At 40.6% G+C, this 20,743-nt stretch overlaps 1 protein-coding gene across 9 annotated transcripts in view; it reads right to left on the bottom strand.

Annotated features, from left to right (window-relative positions):
- Nucleotides 1–20,743, bottom strand: part of GlcAT-P (Glucuronyltransferase P) — a 55,803-nt gene that overhangs the window by 2,695 nt on the left and 32,365 nt on the right. For 4 of the 9 annotated variants that reach the window (XM_087356119.1, XM_087356120.1, XM_087356116.1 and 1 more), the window contains exons 3-6: nucleotides 6,549–7,110; nucleotides 4,811–4,968; nucleotides 3,395–3,571; nucleotides 920–1,033 (exon numbers count right to left, since the gene is read on the bottom strand). In XM_087356119.1, the coding sequence (XP_087212245.1) occupies nucleotides 920–1,033; nucleotides 3,395–3,571; nucleotides 4,811–4,968; nucleotides 6,549–7,089 (990 nt within the window). In that variant the 5' untranslated portion in view covers nucleotides 7,090–7,110. Of the gene's footprint in view, nucleotides 1–919; nucleotides 1,034–2,844; nucleotides 2,978–3,394; nucleotides 3,572–4,810; nucleotides 4,969–6,548; nucleotides 7,111–8,140; nucleotides 8,313–15,233; nucleotides 15,384–20,743 lie in introns of those variants that run through there. The other 5 variants (XM_087356118.1, XM_087356117.1, XR_015537121.1 and 2 more) reach the window with 5 other exon arrangements.

The following is a 20,743-nucleotide window of genomic DNA, read 5'->3' on the forward strand; positions in this document are numbered from 1 at the left end:
TTTATAACAGAAACTCATTAAGAAGTTTTCCCACCAAAACTGTCACAAACATTTCTTTAATCTGCATATCTAGTACAGGCAGCCCTCGATTTATGCCGGGGATGCGTTCCTGGACAAACTGGTGTAAATGGAATTGGCGTAAATTGAAACTCTTTTATAATGTAAATTCGCATTAATGAAACATACATAATTGCAGAGATGACTGTATTTATAATTTTTATTCAAAATCAGCGATGTAAGAATTATGATTTAGTATAAGAATCAGTACGAGATACATTGTAAAATGTTATAAATAATAGTAAAATATATTTTTTTCACTTTCTGACATGCTGGTTTCAAAATCGGCGTTATTCTGAATCGGCGCAAATCGAGGGCTACCTGTATTTGTAACCTCCTTGATCTAACCTTAATCAGCCATGTGTCACTACTTACATGCAATCCAGCTGGCTGGCCAGGCACCACTATAGAATACAGCCAAGACAGTACAGTACATACTATGAAGGTTCTAACCTTAGTGGTAACTGTAAACCCACCTGCTTTAATAATTTTGTGTTTTTGAAGCTGGCACTAAGAGAAAAAACCTGGATTTAGAATTAAATTATACATGGAAATTCTTAGGTTTTCATGGTGGTTTGCTAAGACTTGTATTGTCACATGACCCTGTATATTTGCTAAGCAGGTTGCTATGTCTGTCTTCAAGATGGAGTTCACTTTAGAAGTTCTTGAAGACTACTGTTATATGTTGTCGTCATCGTCATTCATCATCACCACCACAACCATAATCATCATTGTGTAAGCAGAGTTTCTTCATGTGAAGCAATTCCATATGGTGAAAGGTTATCTTGGTAACAATGTTGCAATATTTCACATCAGTTTAAAGAAACATTTATGATTACGTTACTGCTACTATAATACTCACCTGTGTACAATTCTTAGCTTTTAATTCTATCTCCTCCGGATCAAAAGGTGACAGACTTTTCAGAAACCCATCCTCCTCAAAACCAGGCTTGTAAGGCATTTTTGCTTTTGGCCTCTGAAATAATTATTATAAGTAAGATTATATGAAGACAGACTCCTGAAAGTAATTTGACCCTCCCTGTTTCTACTTGTCCCATCCATGCACAATGCATGAAGCTGAACAAGGAACTGAATAATACAAAGTTATATTTTGTATCAACTGTAATACAAATAACTAATTACTAAATTTGTGCTGTGATCTACCAAAGAAATGTTTTTGTGATGTTCTTGATCTGATATCCTGACTAATATTTTCAGCATTTCCTTCAGTTCTGTCACACAAATGTTTGGATCATGACTGATTCTTACATTATTTAATAAAACCATTTCATCTGCAGAGGTATGCTATATTAATTCAGTTGATGACCATGAATGAAAATTACGTAAATATTTGGAAGGAGGTAGCTATAGCCTTTTTGAAGGTACTGTCCCATCATTCACTTGGAGAGAGCAAGGTTATGCCACCAAAGACCTTAGTCAGAATACACAGTAGCTGGACTGACATTCAAAATGGGTACCTCCAGAATACAGGCATGGAGCATAACCACTACACCAGCCTGTTCAGTGAAAGTACTTTCTCACAAGACTTCTTCTTTTAGATTTAGGATTGATTGGCAGCAGCTTGAGCTGCTGATACTTGGGAAATCCTGAGGATCTTTAATGCGGTGCCGTTGACCCATCCGGGTTCATCTGCCTTTAGGAGTGATTTCTCACCCCCAGGGCATGAGAGTGCTCTGAACCTCCACCCGCTCATCCACCCTCCGAAGAGGCTGTTGGCACTTGGTAGAGGGGAACCACTTACACCGGTGGTCACTGTTCAGTGAAAGTACTTTCTCACAAGACTACCAACTTATTAATTCACAGTCCCTTCTGGTAAAGTTGCTTTGACAATGGTCTATTACGCCTGCACTGCAATTGCTATTACTCTTTGATGGTAATACATGCAACACTGATACAAGGATATTTGACACTATACATTTATGTAAATATTAAGTGTGCAACCCCCCCCCCCCCCCCCATGCATGCATGCACACACACACACCAAATGGTTACACTTTTGACTTCACTACACACATATCAATCAGTTGTATACCAAGTATTGTTGATGGCATATTTTTGTTTATTTGTAGTGTTCTGTCTGCCGACAGGTCCATATGAACAGGATCCTTCCATCCTTTTCTCGGATTGGGACCTGTTCATATACGTTCTTGGCAGATGATCCAGAAGTGGTTTGCCATTGCCTTCTTCTGTGTGTGACTGGAGTAATTGTTGGGATGCCACGGAGAAACCAGGGAATCCCCCGGAGGAAAACTCCATGTTGCCTAGACCACGGCCTTGCCCAACACAAGTTATAAATTCGGGCACCGCCGGGAATCGAACCCGAGACCCCAGGATTACAAGGCCAGCCTTCTAACCGCTAGACCACCGTGGTAAGATGACATATTATCAATCTACAATTACTTTTTATTCATTCAGTCCCCCCCCTTAATTTAATAGATACATCACTTAACTGACATTAGTACACATTCATTAACACAGCATAAAGATCTCACAGCCACAAAATGCATCATGTTAACCTATCACAAGAAAAACCAATCAAAAGAGAGAGATCAAACAATCTGCTCTGCAATTATGAGGCACCTCATTCAAACCATGCTCAGACTTGCTACCCTATTTGAGGTCGCTGTGGTTTATTTCAGTTCTTCATGAAACTCCATGAATAATTACTATCAACAGTTTCTTGGACTTATCTACCAATCAGAATTCTACAAACAGAACATTACATTTTGGGAGCTTGATCTGCTCCTGTCATCAGGTGAAAATTACCTTGTCAATTGGGTCTGTTAAGGCATGACTAATCCCAATCAATGGGCAACCAAAGTTAAATAGCATTAGACCACATAAGCCAATATAACCAGACTTTGGCCTTGAGAGACTAAAACTGCGACATCATGATAACCTGCATAACAAACAAGAGACACATAAAATAAGAGGAATGGGCTCTTATGGCGTGTATGACATGTAACTAGTCAATCTAGTTTTTAAATTGTCATTTTAGACTCTCAATCAGGATGTACCTGGTTCATATCTTGGATGGCTTGCCAGATATTCTTTTGTTTTGCACTTTTCCTCAGTCTCTTCAGGCAAATGATGAGACAGTACCTTTCTACAGGTTACTACACCTATTTCCAAATTCTTGTTTGTTCACCTTTCACTTTCCAAACTCAACTAATGCTTTACAATGTCTGTAGCAGAACAGCATCATTAAATAGTTAAAGAATCACTCACCATTTCTCTTCGGATGATTCCGTAACATTTAGAGTTAATACAATATTGCTAAATAAAATAAAAAAACATATAATCAGATCTACATTACCTTCAACAGGAACTGCACATTGACAGCAAAGCCCGCCATGTCCACAGGGAACTTTCGTCCTGCTACCCACCCATCATAAAATCCCACAAAGGTACCATTGACTACAACAGGTGAGCTCAGTCCAAATTTTGTACACAGCCCAACTGGCCACATGGATACTTGTTTTGTGGTGCGAATCTGGAAACAGTTACAGATGCTGTATGTAGTCAATATGGGACTTTAGTAATGGCTAGATACTTGGTTCTTTAACACTTTGTTCTAATTTAAATGGCACACTGCATGGCGTATAACCACACATCAAACACAGTAGAATGTACTAAAAATACAATGCCCTGTCCATACTGATATCTCATGTTTCAGGGTATTTAGAATAGACAGGGAAAGGAAATTAGGGTTTAAATGTTCTTACAACATTAGGATACAGTAAATTTAAATTTCATACCAAAGGGGTTACATTGTCATAAGGCAAAGACTTGAAAAAGACAAATGAGTCAGATGCAGCATATTGTTACTAATTTTAAAAGCTGAAAAGAATGGACAGTTTTGAAGCATGCTGAATAGGTCAAATTTATAAACATGGCCGTTGTGAAATTACATGGGTACGGCAAGCACATGTAAAAAAATTTCGTTATTTTTATCCTTTCGTCAGTTTGTATTAATTCTTTCTTAAATTTTCAGTAGCTCAGACAATACATCGTCAAACAAAAGTCATACAAATGGAAAACATAATCATGTATGAAAAACAATACGAATGCATTTTACAACTTTACAATACATGATTCTGTATGCCATAAGATATTTAACTATGTACTAAGTGTGTTGACATGTGGAAGAGGTTGAGAAACTCCAGACTTATCTCTGTACTTGAAAATCGTTTTCACACTTTTCTTCCATAATTTATATTTAATAATTTTCCTGTCACAATACTCTGCTAGACCTGCCACAACATGACCTAGTCAGTGTTTAGAGGCTTTGTTTCTGCTACATGTTATTTAGAATGAATATATAGTAAAGAAGTTACACTACCATAAAAACAATTCTTTCCACACTATTTTGCCTGTCATCTTACAGAGAACTCCATTTGATTTAATCTTTATTAAATGAACTGTCAGTTCTTGTACAGCCTGCAGCACCAAATCTGGCAGTAAGATAAAATTAAAAAAGTTAGAAATTTAAAGTCAGGGAAGGTTATCAAAGTGTATCACCAGGTGAGTATTCTTACAATGGTTGTAGGATCCCTGAAATTTGTTTTCAATTTCCACCAAACACATACTTATTCTATAATTAAGACTTTTTACTTAAAACTGTTACGGCAGGATCACCCAATATGGAAGAGGAATGTGGACATCATAGCATCAGGGCTCACTAGTAGAAGTTAAGTCTGGTATTTCTGCAAAATGTGAAACCATAGTTTACCTCTTCAAATAATCGGATATCGTACGTGTTATCATCATCTGCAAAGTAGAACACCCCATCCGTTGCATTGTCTCGCAGCCATTCAAGTCCACGGTTTCTGTTAGATACTCCACGGGGTTTTGGTCCTTTTCTTTTCTTGAATAACTGCGGCATAGGAGCTGTAAAATAAAGTTGATATTTAAAAATGTATAACAGAAAGTTCAAAGTTTCAGATTGTTTTGGCTAACACTACATTAGTAGAAGCGTGTTATGAGCACTACATCTCATTATAGCATTCTAGATGATTGTTTCTGATTTCCTGATTGTGCCACTGATCCGGTAGTGGCAAAAGTGACGGAGTGGCTTTCAGTAAGCAGACGAACTAAGCAAAATTTCAACACAGATTTGATTTGAAAAAAATAAATGAGGGCAAGTTTAAATTTCGAATAGGTCAAGGACGAGAATCGGGATCTGCTCGCGGACTCACACGGCATCACAGACAGATGGAAAGATTACTTTAGTAAGTTACTAAGCCTAAAGTACATACAGCAGAACCCTTCATCCCGGGACCAAGCCATAATGAAGTAAAATTGCCATTGGGAAATTAAAACGGTATAAATCTCCAGGCATCGACTCAATTCTAGTGGAACTAATTCATGCAGGTGGCAGGACACTGCACTCAGAGATACAAAAGCTTATAGTCTCAATTTGGAACCAGAAGTACTACCACAACAGTAGAACGAATCAATTGTTGTCCCCATCAATAAAACGTGACAAAACTGAGTGCAGTAACTTCCAAGCTATCTCTCTTTTGTCAACTTCATACAGCATTTTATCGAATATTGTTCTGGCACAGTCCATTTATAAATTAAACTATAGGGGACGATCAATATGGATTCCTCTGTAATAGGTCAACTACTGATCAGATCTTTTGACTTCGACAAATATTAGAGAAAATATGCGAGTATAATGGGTCAGTACACCAACCATTTATGGACTTCGGGAAGGCATATGACTCAGAAGAGAGGTAGGCACTCTATGTCATTTTGAATCTGGAATACCAAAGAAACTTGGAAAATTAATTTGAGGGGGGGATCCATTTCAAGTGCACAATGGCCCAAAACATGGGTATGCTTTATCCCCAATGCTTTTTAATTTTCCTCTAGAACATGTCATCAGGAAGGTCAATGGGAATCAGGAAGGGCTCGAATTGAATGGTCTGCACCTGGTACTTGTCTATGCTGTTGATATCAATTTGGTGGGGGGTGGTGTGGGTACCACAACCAAGAATGCAGAAACTCTCCTGTAGGCTAGCAAGTAAGTAGGCCTAGAAGAAAATGTAGACGAAACTAAATACACAGGTGTAATACGAGATAAACATCATCCACAACAGCAGAACATAATTATAAGTAACACATCATTTTAAAATGTTTCAAAATTTATGAATCTGGGAACAAAAATAAGAAATAGAAATGAGGTCCCTAATGAAATTAAGAGTAGAATGCATTCAGGAAATGCCTGTTTATATTCAATTCACAAAATGTAATCATCTCATTTGCTATCCAAAACACTACAGATCAGGTCTATATGGCAACAATTTTGCCTGTTATCTTGTATGGTTTTGAAACATGGTCTCTTATCTTGAAGGAAGAACATAGATTTTAAAACAAGGTGTTCAGGAAGTTACAGTTTGTTTGAGTGAAATTTTGCTAGTTATCCACAAATTTCACGTGCAAGCACTGTTTACATACAGACATACCTACTAGATGGTCATGGGAAATGCTAGTTCGCTGCAGCAAGTCTGACACCAATTGTGTCTTATTCTCTGCATCCTCGATGACCAACCAGTGCAGATTTTGCACATGCATTAATGTTTGTGCCATGCGGGTCAACTCTGGAATCTGTTCTGGTCGACGGTATGTCGGTGTAATTATGTACAGGCGAGGTGTTGCATGTGACGTAAGTGGCACTTGCGATAAAGAAGTATATGCAGCAGTCTGTACCGACACTTCACCGAATGCTCCCACTGCCAACAACTCACGTCCCAGCTGCATTATTAGTTCATGTAACACCTTTTGGCCAATATTGACTGAAACACTGTCATCGAGTCTTAGGCGGTTCACAGCGGCATTCAGCAGCTCTTCTCTTACAGCTGTGGCAACACCAGGCTCTGCATAACTGAATCCATATCCAGTCCCACTGTTTGATCCACCCACTAGCCATGTGGAGATGATGTTGTACTGGACCACCACACACACAATTAGCAGCATTATAAGCCAAAGCATCTTTGGTGGTTTCATTGCTTCGGCCCAAGACCGGGCCTGAAAAAATAAAACATCAAACCAAAACATTATCCCCTTTGCAACACAATACTTTTAATATACTTGTAATTTCTTACTTGTAAGATTTATGGTTCTCACAGAGATGAGTAGGAAGATGGCTGTCTTCTGGAATATAGTACCATGCAGTACATGGTGGATTTTAATAACAAAATGCACGCAAAATATAATATACTGGCGAATTAGAAAGTAACGTAAGAATTAATTTTCTTGGTCTAAAAATCTACAGGGAAGAAAGGGCTAGTGAATTCCAGGGTTTTAGTAAACGGACGCAAACAAATGCAATAATACACAGTATGTCAATGAATCCAATAGAGCACAAGATGATAGCATTAAACTACTTGTATATGTTCAACAGAACAAGTAACATTCTAGACATCACAAATAAAAGGGGGGAAAAATAAAGGTAACCAAACAGCTAGAAATTATGGTTAAAATGCAGACTAAATAATAAAAGTCACTATCAGGAAGAAAGAACCGGAGAAATAACAACAACAAAGATTTCTTACAAAAAACAGTGTCAACGGAGCGAATACCACACCAACGTTCCCTTAGAATCAGTGATTTCCCAAGAAATGTTAGCGCGGAAGTGTTTTACTATTTAGCAGTCTCCATATCGCAGTTACGTCCATACCTCGAAATATGTGAACGAATTTAGTTGCCGTTTTCTTTTATTATTAATACGTAATATTACGAAGATGTGTCAGATAAAATCGAAAAAATATGGCGAAAAGCATGGGCTATGGAACGTAAAGTTGTCACCTTCTGAAGCCGAATGAATGAGAGAGGTTGTGAGACACGCTACATGCAGTGGAGGAAAACTGATACACTTCCGCTACGAATACTACGGCAACTTCTCCGACAGCTCTGTATTGCGGGTAGAATAAACAGGTGCACACTTCAAAATAAACACACAAAAAAAAACACGTAAGATCTGAGTACTAGACCACATCGGCGACAGCGTTTTCAACAGGGCTTGCTTTGCACGTTTAAAGCTACGGATGTTTCGTACCTGACATCTGAGCATGCTGTATTTTATCCAACAAGAAGCACACGGCCTCGTGTGTTTTCTTAGACTTGCACTCTTCACTTCCGGTTGTAAAGACGTGGGAATCAGCCCTTCGTTTTGCTAAATCATGAAAACACTTGTAACAAGACTGAGTCTGCGCCTGTCATAGGCCTCGAATTCGTTCCATCTCACCATCTTATCGGATGTACATTCTCCTGAAGTCAGATCTCGATAAAAATAAAGACAGACTAGTTATCAAGTTCGCCCACTAAGATCCGACTATTATCTCGTAACTGGCAGAATCAAAGTTCTGTTACTTAATCCTCAAGAACATTTATTGAACAGAGAGAGATTTTAAATAAATGTTCGAATTTATTTCCAGGAAACTTAGGGTGGGTTATTTAATGAAACTCAAGTATTAGACAAACATTTTACGAAAGAAGGAATCAAGAGTTAGCTGAAAACAAAGAGCTGCGAGATTTGACGGGATACCAACCGAGTTGTGGAAAATTTGCAATGTGAAGGGGCAAATTTAAATTTTAACGAATATATTTAATAAAATTAAGAACGAGAAACAAACTCTTTTGACAGAATAATTACCGTTATTTACCAAGTTTATAAAGAGAGGAGTTTAATGTTATTAAGATCAGTGAACCGAGTTCTGCATGTAGTCAAGTCAGGAATCAGGGCACCATGGGGTTATTAAATGCTGTATATTCTTGAACATTTTCGTTCGTATATTATTAAAAAAATACACGTTTCGGAAGCTGGCTCTGTTTCCGTCATCAGGTGAAATATAGCATAATAAGGCAAGCCCACTGGAAAAAAAGCAATCTCAGTTTCCGGACCCAACTGATTATATTGCATACTTTCATCTGGGCCAGCTTACGAAACGTTTTCTTTAAATTAACACGAAGGAAAATGTCTAAAATTATGCATAAGTTTAACGACACGCCTTCGTCAAAAATCTTCCGACAAATCCCAGAGGCCTTAATAAAATCAGGCCTGCGAAACAAATCATTTTCCAGTTACTGATCATTCAAACAGCAACAATAGTGACGTCACCTCATCACTGACTAATCAACACTTGATGACGAAATCCGATATTTGTCAATTGTACAAAAAAGAATATTTATATAATTTCGTGAACTCTAATCGTTTCGCTCCCCACCGAAACAATGCGTGAAATGTATGTACCAGGTGCGATCGGAAAGTTTCAAGACTGTGTCAATAGCGGGCGAACCGGATGTAGTACGAACTTCTGACTTTAGGGGGTGCGGCCTACATTCATAGTGAATCAGTATGCCAGCCGGCATCATCGAATTAGCATTTGTTTCTTAGTTACGGGCATTTTGGTAGTGCATTACACCGACCCTCCTGCGATTTCGGAATGGCGTGTGCATCAAATTTTGCCAAAGACTCGCCAAAACGGCTACGGAAACCTATGAAATGCTAAAGCAAGCATTTGGGGAGTCCGCAATGGGTCGTGCACAAACGTTTGTGTGGCATTCACGTTTTAAAAATGGCCGAACCTCTGTCGATGATGACGAGCGTTCTGGACGACCATCTTCGAGCACAACGCCCGAAAATGTTAAGAAGATTCGGCAGGCCATTCACGAAGATCGACGTCGTACCATCAACGACTTGTGCGACATTGTTGGGATAGGCTATGGGACCTGTCAGCTGATTCTAAAGGACGGAAGCGGCCGTCAAAGTGGCGCAATCACAACTGGCTGCTGCATCATGACAACGCGCCAGCGCACACCGCCCTCGAAGTTCGGCAGTTTTTGGCCTCAAACACCATGGCCGTCATCCCGCACCCTCCTTATTCGCCATGTGACTTCTTCCTCTTCCCAAAGATGAAAATTCAGCTAAAGGGAAGGAGATTTGAGACGATAGAAGAGATTCAGGCAGAATCGCAGATGGTGCTTGACAGGCTGACAAAGAAAGATTTCCAGGGATGCTTCCAGGCTTGGCAGCGGCGCTGGGATCGTTGTGTTCACTCCCAGGGGAACTACTTCGAGGGTGATGGATGAATTTAATACCTGAGATAAGTGTACGGGTTTTTATAGGCGCAGTCTAGAAACTTTCCGATCGCACCTCGTATGGATGGTTTTTTTCCGATTCTCAGACGTAATTCTTACTACTCATATAATGTCATTCTTCAACTCATCCGTCCGCCTCGCCATCTTGGATTTACTTGTATACGTCTATCTCTCGATCTTCCTGTTGTCCTCTTTCCCGGTAGCATCCACTCCAGTACTGGTTTGAGTCTACAAATCTTTGAACCTGCCCACACCACGTCATTTGTTCTGATTTTTAAAAACCAAACAGAATTACGAGCAACAATTTCTTCGCTAATTACAAGATCATGCAGATTTTGTCTCATATAACATTATGTGGTAATATTACAACAACCTCTTGTTACATGAACACGGATTATAATATCAGATCCTAAATTGCCATTGTTATTTTATTATCAGGTTTGAAGGAATTCTATGCAATTGGCACTGACTCTTGTCATTACATTAGAAATCAGAAGCATGGTCCAAAGTAGGGGTAATCAAACCGCGGTCTTCCAATATTTTCTGTGCGGTCCGCGTAAATTGTCTAAGACCTTGACAAAAAACAGTTCCCTGATATCAGACATTACGTCTTTTAACGTGGCCAGAACTACGAAGCTTCTTACTGGTGACATATGAACCTATATAATAGTAAGTTGGTTAAACTGTTAGTGGATGGCATTGAAGTTTCAATACACTATCCCGATTCAAAAACTTGAGGCTCACAAGTTAATAGGCGAGTGTGAATTTGGCCCTTAGTCTAGGGTTAATGCATTGGTACTCCATGCAGAAGGTCTTCGGCTCAAGGTTCGGATTTCACATCAAGCTTTAGATGCACCCTGCCGGCCATAATTTTCAGCTTCTCTATAAACGATTCACTCCTTTAAGGTGATTTTAATAGAGTTTAAAGTATTTTGCGTGGTTTTAAGACAATGCCCAGGTCTCAAGTTAGAGGCTGGAATCATCCCAAACCTACCATAAAATATGAATCACTACTCTGTTCATATTTTACTAAAGAAGCCCCAACAAGACACGCAATTATTTTGCGAGGCACGCAGCACAAGCGGCTGGGAGTTTTAGCGCCTCAGACTCGAGAGATAACGAGTTCAGATCCTTATATTATAACGGCTATCTAATCTGAGGTTTCTGTGTTGCGACTCCGTTTATTACTGGCATGGCTTCAAACACTCGGAAAAGAAAACAATGTTTTAAATGACTAAATGAAGCTGGCGGTCGTAGAAAGGTCACATATAAGCGAACTTGCGGTTAAATTTGTTCCAGATATGATTGACGTGGGGGACAGCGGAACTATGTCAAGATACGGCCCTGCCACTTGGAAAGAAGCGATAACTGCAATTACAGTTGCAAATGTATGCAAGTGTTAGGGGGACATAATTAAAGGGCACTGCACTCTCAGGAGCTGCATGAAGTATATTCCGTTAGATACAAAGCGGCAATAGAAATTGTGTTCTGTTGACAACAGTAGAAACAGCGTGCCTTGCCATTTTATTAACAAGGACATATGGTGCTGTTTATGACTCCAAAGCATCAATATTTCTGGCAATATCCTTGAGATAATATTCATGTTCTTTTCAACTCGGAACACCTCAAACTTCACGAAGAGAAACTTCAGTTTCTGGAAACCAGTGCAGTTTGGGTGTTTGCGTCATACAGTCGGGTAGAAACAGTGCAGTTTGAATTATGTTTATTTTTTATGGTTATCATAGACGCTTTATCGCCATTATTTTAAACTACTAGAGCAAAGCGCTCCTTTCGGAGCTCCTTTCTTCTATCAGTTTCTGTTGTCCTTTCGGAGCGCCTCGGGGGGGTTGTTCAAGTTTGTAAAACGCAACCAACCTTGTGGAAGAAACTAAACTAACCGCCCCCCTTCTGGGGGGTTGGTTGCGTTTTAAAATCTTAAGTAACATGCTAAACTAACCTCAATGAGATACTAAACTAACCCCCCTTCGGGGGGTTAGTTTAGTATCTCATTCAAGTGTTTTAACCCCTGAGTAAGAAACTAAACTAACCCCCCCGAATGGGGGGTTTAAACACTTGACCAACCCCCCTTCGGAAGGGTTAGTTTAGTGTCTCATTCAAGTGTTTTAACCCTTGAGTAAGAAACTAAACTCCCCCCGAATGGGGGTTAAAACATTTGACCAACCCCCCTTCGGGGGGGTTGGTTGCGTTTTAAAATCTTTAGTAAGACACTAAACTAACCTCCCCTTCGGGAGGGTTAGTTTAGTGTCTCATTCAAGTGTTTTAACCCTTGAGTAAGAAACTAAACAACCCCCCCGAATGGGGGTTAAAAAACATGACCAACCCCCCCGAAGGGGGGTTGGTCAAGTGTTTAAAACGCCAACAGTTCTTGTTAAGTCAACTTTTTACGTCCAGCCAAACCCTTGCAAATCTTCGTCTTAAAATCGATCATTAAGTCAGTTTTCGTAATCGTAATATATCGAATGAGTATCAGTTTACCTTGTTGGAGTTGGTACTTCAAATAGTTGATAACGTCTTCTTTCACTTTTGATGTTTTAGGCCTACTGTCAGTCAATTTTCAAGAATGCGATATGCTGCTTCTGGAGCAGTGATAATGCGACTGGCTTGATAGTTTTTGATTTCTTTGTTGTGAAGCGTTATTTCTTTACTCTGTTCCACAACAAAGCCGAGTAAACAAATATAATGTGACATTGTTGATGACGTCATTTCTTGACGACGACAACGGGGAATCAGAAATTTTTATAGTAGATAGAGAGAATAGAAGAATAGATAGATAGATACGAGGCGCGTCCTCAAAGTAAATTTCCCACTCGTCCCACAGCTAGCAAACCTTATATTGCGCGAAGCGACTGTGCGTACGTGATAGAGCAATGACGTAGCATGGCGCATGCACTAACGGCACCTCCCGCGTTCTCACAGTAGCATCGTTGCAGCTGTTGAAGATGGAGGTTCTTATTCCAGCTCCCGCCGACTGTGAAGTGCGGTCAGTGATAACGCTAGGCCGCACACGGCTCGACGGACAGCAAGTCTCCTGCAGTAATTCAGCTGGGAGGTGTTTAATCATTCACCCTACAGCCCGGACCTCGCTCCCAGTGATTTCCATCTTTTCCTACACCTCAAGAAATTCCTGTCCGGTCAGCGTCAGCGTTTTGAGAATGACAGAGAGGCGGAGATGGTTGTCACACAGTGGTTCCAATCCCAGGCGGCAGACTTCTACGACACAGGTATTCAAAAGTTGGTCCCACGGTATGACCAATGTCTCAATTCCGGTGGCGAATATGTTGAAAAATAGCTGGACACTTGCTGTATCTGTTGCAATAAATATTTCCATGAAATTGTGTTTTGTTTCTGTAAACGGCCCCAGGGAAACTTACTTTGAGGACGCGCCTCGTATCAACATGCACTTAGTTCTCTCTCTGTTTACTTCTGGAGCAGCCTACTTACGAGCGTCGTTTAGAGCTTCTGTGTTTTTATTTTTGGCATTTATGTTAGCCCACGATAGATTTACATAATCGGCATACACCAGAAGCTGATATGTCATTCAATTTCAGGTCACCTGGTTTTCTTGGACCTTCGTAATTGCATATTCTGTAGCATCTTCTTCTATCTATCTATCTATCTATCTATCAATCTATCTACGAGGCGCGTCCTCAAAGTAAGTTTCCCTGGGGCCGTTTACAGAAACAAAACACAATTTCATGGAAATATTTATTGCAACAGATACAGCAAGTGTCCAGCTATTTTTCAACATATTCGCCACCGGAATTGAGACATTGGTCATACCGTGGGACCAACTTTTGAATACCTGTGTCGTAGAAGTCTGCCGCCTGGGATTGGAACCACTGTGTGACAACCATCTCCGCCTCTCTGTCATTCTCAAAACGCTGACGCTGACCGGACAGGAATTTCTTGAGGTGTAGGAAAAGATGGAAATCACTGGGAGCGAGGTCCGGGCTGTAGGGTGAATGATTAAACACCTCCCAGCTGAATTACTGCAGGAGACTTGCTGTCCGTCGAGCCGTGTGCGGCCTAGCGTTATCACTGACCGCACTTCACAGTCGGCGGGAGCTGGAATAAGAACCTCCATCTTCAACAGCTGCAACGATGCTACTGTGAGAACGCGGGAGGTGCCGTTAGTGCATGCGCCATGCTACGTCATTGCTCTATCACGTACGCACAGTCGCTTCGCGCAATATAAGGTTTGCTAGCTGTGGGACGAGTGGGAAACTTACTTTGAGGACGCGTCTCGTATTTTGTCACCAGACTGCAGGACAAAATCGTAACATAAAGATTGCTAATGGATCCTTTGAAAATGTGGCAAAGTTAAGGTATTTGGGAGCAAAGGTAAAAAATAAAAATTCGATTCATGAGGAAATTAAGAGCAGATTAATTTCGGGTAATGCTTGCTACCATTCAGTTCAGAACCTCTTGTCTTTTCGTCTGCTGTCTAAAAACGTAGAGATTAAAATATACAGTACTATAATTCTGCTTCTATAATGGTGCTTGACAGGCTGACAAAGAAAGATTTCCAGGGATGCTTCCAGGCTTGGCAGCGGCGCTGGGATCGTTGTGTTCACTCCCAGGGGAACTACTTCGAGGGTGATGGATGAATTTAATACCTAAGATAAGTGTACGGGTTTTTATACGCGCAGTCTTGAAACTTTCCGATCGCACCTCGTATACGAACTATGCAGAGTCGAATGGAATGGTGAAACAGTAAGACTGCAGAAGTAAGTGGTCGTGACCTGATCTGAAATACCATCTCACAATTTACCTAGAACTCGGGAAAACTAAACAAAACTCAGCAGAATACGGGATCTCCCCTTTACAAAGCAGTATTATTGACCACTACAACATTAGCTCTAAGGGTCTACCAAACCAGAAACTAAATACCAACTTCACCAGTTTCTCTTTTATAGTAATTTTATTGATCTAAAATATGACGGGAACGTTGTTAGTTGAATGTACTCTGCTGAAAATAAATAGAAACAGGTGACCTACTGCAAAGCAGGGCACGTAACTGTGAAACTTACCTGCATACAAGGAAAAACTTTGACGAAGAAACACACTCCGACGCCAAGAACTGACCCGCGAAGCAACTTCGATCGTCCAGACAATGTGGACGTTGCCGGTTAAATTACCGCCGGCGAAATCAATTCGGTTTTCTTCTCGACGTGCCGTTTCTGCAAGTGAAAACGCTAACGATCACCACTGCATCGAGAGTCACAGAGATGCACTTAAAAAAATCCTCCCAAATTTCTAAACCTTGTGATAGTAATGATCGAGACCATTCCAAGACAACGAGTTCATTGTATCCACAAAAACCATTGACCAGTGTTTCTCACTACATCGCCGCTTTCATTTTACTTTAAATGTGACTCTACACGTAAAAACACAAGACGCTTAAAACGAGACCCTAATTCTTTTCCACCCGTTCTATCATATTTGGGCTTGTGTAGATGTTTCTTTGTTAAATTTATACATTGCGTTCTCTGATAAACCGGAAAGCAACTGTCACTTTCCTGCTTCCGGCTGAAACTGCACAACTCACCGCCAACCGCTGCAAGAGATTCCCTATATGTGTCAAGTATCACTTCACAGAAAGTATAAAATCACAGCCACACTCAGTACTGCTGTAGGAACAATGTTAACGAGTGTCGAACCTTGGCGTTGAGTCATATGCGTCAGATTATCATGTGATTCTTTACAAGAACAATTCCTAATCTTAATATAGCGCGTTCACTGATAAACCGAAACGCAATTGTCAGTTCCGATTCCCGGCGCGTTACTGAAGGCACCGAAAGTAAACTTTATACATTATTTTATTTACTTTACAATTGTGTAAAAGCATCAAAGGTATTAATTTTAATGTTCTGTGATAAATATAGAAGTAAAAGTTCGTGATTAGCTTCAGATGTTCAGGTTAATTAGCGCGTTTCGGATAATGAGAACCACCTTCGACTCCCATTGCTCCAATGCTGGTTCTCAATGCCATGCGCTGGTTTATATAGCAATTACCAAGGCCTCCATGTTATTATTCGCTGAAACTGAGGCTGCAACTACAGTCACCTATTTTACAGATGGGCCAAAAATGTAGAAATGTAAGTCAAACCTGTCAAGGAACATAGATAGCTAGTTCACAGAGTAGCAACTACACTTCTGAAATACTGAAACAGGGTCTAGTGTCTGCTCCTAAAATGAGGACACCAGTATTTTCGGAGGGGAAAGAACGAACTCCCGCATATAATTTGGACAGACTTTCAAATATGTGATTGTTTGATGCAATTCAAATTATTACTCTTAATTATGTGACTATTGTTTGGCGCGACACAAATTCTTATTTCTAGCTATTGTAAATGTAATTACTATGCAATGTTAAGTTAAAACTGGTAAAATTTTAATTCAAATTACTGATTTATTAGATTTCATTCGTTTCTAAAGGATGTAGTATGTGGTTTTGGTTTCCCCATAATGCAGGAAAATGGTGATCAACGCAATCCTTTGAAATTCCTTCTGTGCAACACAAAATATTGTTCTGATCGACAAAAACAGTATATTTATAGTTAGTACGAACATTCAGTTAGTAGTTGATATATCTGCTATTAAAATGTAGATTGTAATTTTTCTCTTAAACTTTTCCTTCGGTGGCTACAATTTACCCCGGACTCCCCTAACAAAGATAGATTACGCTGTGTGCAGAAGCTAACCTTCCCCCATTCACATACACGCTCAAATGTACAATATTATGTGATTCTGTGTGACGTGAGACATTGAAATATAGTAAGCGTGCAGACACGAGGAAATAATGAAACATGTAAATAAAGGAAACGAACCGGCATCCTTAACAACAGCATTTCCATTCATCTCAAAATTATTTGTTCCTTTTCGAGAGCAGCTGTCCAAAAAACATTTAATTTAATTTATAACATTACAAATCAAGCTTCTGACAGCAACGTTTAAGTAAAAAAGGAAAACCATTCCATTATATGTTGGAACTTAGGGGGGAGAAGTTACAGCTCCTAAACATTCTCAACCTCGGCACTAGAAGGGGATGAGTGGTGAGCGCTACCCCGGCGAGGAGAGGGGGGCTGGGTGGGCCCAGAGCCGGTCTGGACGCAGTGGCTAGAGGAAAATCATCTGTTTCTGTCGGGGATTGAATCTCCAATGTCCAGCCCGTAGCCAATCACTATACTGAGCTAACCGGCGCACACACCAATATCAATTAAATTCCAGTTTTCTTTCGCTTCAAACACACCGGACCTGATTCAGGATCTTGCTAGAAAAAAAATCGTATGTGACAATATTTTAAATACAGATTTTGTCAAAGACTATTCATATATCTTCCTGTAACATTTTGTTTACGTAAGGTTTATTTAGCGACACTGTCAGCAGCTCAGATCATGTAGCGTCTACTTTCATGCACAGTTTAAAACTTCGTTTACTTTTCTACAGACTCTCGTCATTGAGCATTAGTCAGTATCTAAGATTTTAAATTCACTTGAAGTCTCGATTTGTCTAGTTTAATCTTTGCGTTTTTAGATAGCAGACAGGAAGACAAATGATTCTGAACTGCATGGAAGCAAGCCTTCCTCAAATTTAATCCCGTTTATGCAGATTGAATTTTAAACAATTCCCATTAATCTATTCTTGAATTTGAATCGAACAGTTTTTCAATTTTCACTGCTCTATTAATTTTCTGGGTCAAACTGCTACCTACACAGTACAACACCAAAAGACACGAATACACATCCATGCCTCGAGTTCGGTTCGAACCTCGGGCCTCAGTATTCGAGTGGCCAAGACCACGCTTCGAATGTCTTCGGCGCCACACATGGGCCAGATATCTTATTGCTGGGTTGGTCACACTGAAACCTCCAAAGACTACTGGAATAGTGGATGATCTGGTAAAGGCTGGAGTACCACATGTGGTATTCAGAAGGGAAAAGCTTGTGTTCCGCCAAGGACTCGGTGCTACCGGGGGGTGAGAAGGGTGGTTCTGCCCCTTCTACCTCACTTCTCCCAACAAGCCCACACTTTTCTACCCGGGCGAGAGAGAATCAATACTGCGTTCGAGTTTGGCTGGTGGAAAGTACCGGCCCCCCGTGTTCTCTCTCTCTCTCTGCGCGGGTTACTGCCTCAGGATCATGAGTGGCTTAGGACTGAAACAGTAGCTGAGGTCAAGTCGTAAATTATCTCAGGTTTCCAATCACATTTTCTTTGCAACATGCTTCAAGTGTGAGTAAATGTCAGAGGTGCTTGCTGCCTCTGAAACGTCGGTAAACTTCTACCAGACAACATGGCGCAACAACTCAGAAGAGTAATTTTCGTATTCGGCGTCGTGAGAACATGAAATCTCGCCATGCATCAAGCAGACTAAACAAGAAAAACTGCAATGTATACAACTTTTTTTACTCGTTTATAACTGAAGTGACATGGATGAGATGGATAGACCATATAGATAAGACTGGCGAAGACAAAGGACTGCAGATCGCATGGAATTACAAACATAAGGGGCAAAATTGTCATGTGGCCAACACTTGCAGAAGTCACAATCTTGATCTCGGAGGTGAGATTTTTGGTTCTCACAGCGGTGAGTTTCAAATAGCCTGTCTTCTGGGATATTGCGCCGTGTAGTCTGGTAGAAGCTAACCGATGTTTCAAAGGTACTTGCTGCCTCGCCCCGATTACTAAGACAGCACACACCTATAAAACGTCGGTAAACTTCAACCAGACTACATACCGCAACATCCAAGATGATAGTAAGTAACCTTCTAAGCCAAGTTAATTCAGTGTTTTTGTAGCAATTTCAAACCGGAGATTATACTTTCATGTTTACGTATCAACCATATTTAATCAGTCAATTTCAAGTGGCAAAGACATTACACCACTTAATGTAATGTGTTGACATATTACGGCCTGTGCCGTGCACAAGCTCCCCAAGTTCTTCACATCCCTTAGCCGCTTCCAAAAACTTCGTTCGATACAGGGTTTGAGGGTCTAGTTACTTAACTTTATTACCATGTTACGATTACTTACTTCTGTGGTGTCACTTACAGCAGCAGTAAAGCATGTGACTAGACCGTAACTTGTAGCTCTGGACATAAATATTTTGAGGCATGTAAGATTTGAGGTTTTCACGGCGGTGAGTATGAAGATTTCTGTCTTCTGGGTTGTTGCGCTGTGTAGTCTGGTAGATGTTAACCAACGTTTCAGAGGTCATACTGCCTCCATCATCAGGGCGGTGAGTATGAAGGTTTCTGTCTTCTGGGTTGTTGCGCTGTGTAGTCTGGTCGATGTTAACCAACGTTTCAGAGGTCATACTGCCTCCGTCATCAGGGCGATGAGTATGAAGATTTCTGTCTTCTGGGTTGTTGCGCTGTGTAGTCTGGTCGATGTTAACCAACGTTTCAGAGGTCATACTGCCTCCGTCATCAGGGCGATGAGTATGAAGATTTCTGTCTTCTGGGTTGTTGCGCTGTGTAGTCTGGTCGATGTTAACCAATGTTTCAGAGGTCATACTGCCTCCATCATCAGGGCGGTGAGTATGAAGGTTTCTGTCTTCTGGGTTGTTGCGCTGTGTAGTCTGGTCGATGTTAACCAATGTTTCAGAGGTCATACTGCCTCCATCATCAGGGCGGTGAGTATGAAGGTTTCTGTCTTCTGGGTTGTTGCGCTGTGTAGTCTGGTCGATGTTTACCAACGTTTCAGAGGTCATACTGCCTCCGTCATCAGGGCGATGAGTATGAAGATTTCTGTCTTCTGGGTTGTTGCGCTGTGTAGTCTGGTAGATGTTAACCAACGTTTCAGAGGTCATACTGCCTCTGTCATAAGGGCGATGTTGCGCTGTGTAGTCTGGTCGATGTTAACCAACGTTTCAGAGGTCATACTGCCTCTGTCATCAGGGCGATCATCGCCCTGATGACAGAGGCAGTATGACCTCTGAAACGTTGGTTAACATCGACCAGACTACACAGCGCAATAACCCAGAAGACAGAAATCTTCAATTTGAGGCATATTTATTTCTAAATAATGGCATCCAAGTACAGAAGTTTCATTTCAAAATTATAGTAATAAGTGGTTAGGTGGTCGTGGCCGGTTGAAAGGCACAATTACGGCATTCTCCTGAAGTGTGAAACTGAGGAATATACGGGGAAAAGAATGTGAAATCCAAAATTAAACTTTCTTTTGTAAAACCAATGAAAACCTTTCCAGCACCTCAACCATTGCGAATTTCTTGATTTTTTTTATTTTTTTATCAACGCATTTACATGTGTTGCAACACGAGACTGCAGCTAACATTTCCAGGGTTGTCATTCATTGCCTCGTTCGCACCCACCCAGATGCAGTTAGTTGGTCTCTAGCATCTTTTCTTCAGGCGTTCCACTACTTGGTATTTTGGCTTTCTTTTTTACACACGATAGCCAATTCTTTTGCTACCCTCCAATGTCAAAATTTAAAATATAGACCTAATATTTCAAACAATTAATTGTTCTCTTGTGTCTGTATTTCGCCTGTCTAGTCTTACAGTTACTAACACAAGTCA

The sequence above is a fragment of the Zootermopsis nevadensis genome, unplaced genomic scaffold (assembly GCF_977971745.1).
Source record: "Zootermopsis nevadensis isolate Lab colony 2312 unplaced genomic scaffold, Znev_1.0 Znev_ptg000025l, whole genome shotgun sequence".
Taxonomy (NCBI): domain Eukaryota; kingdom Metazoa; phylum Arthropoda; class Insecta; order Blattodea; family Termopsidae; genus Zootermopsis; species Zootermopsis nevadensis.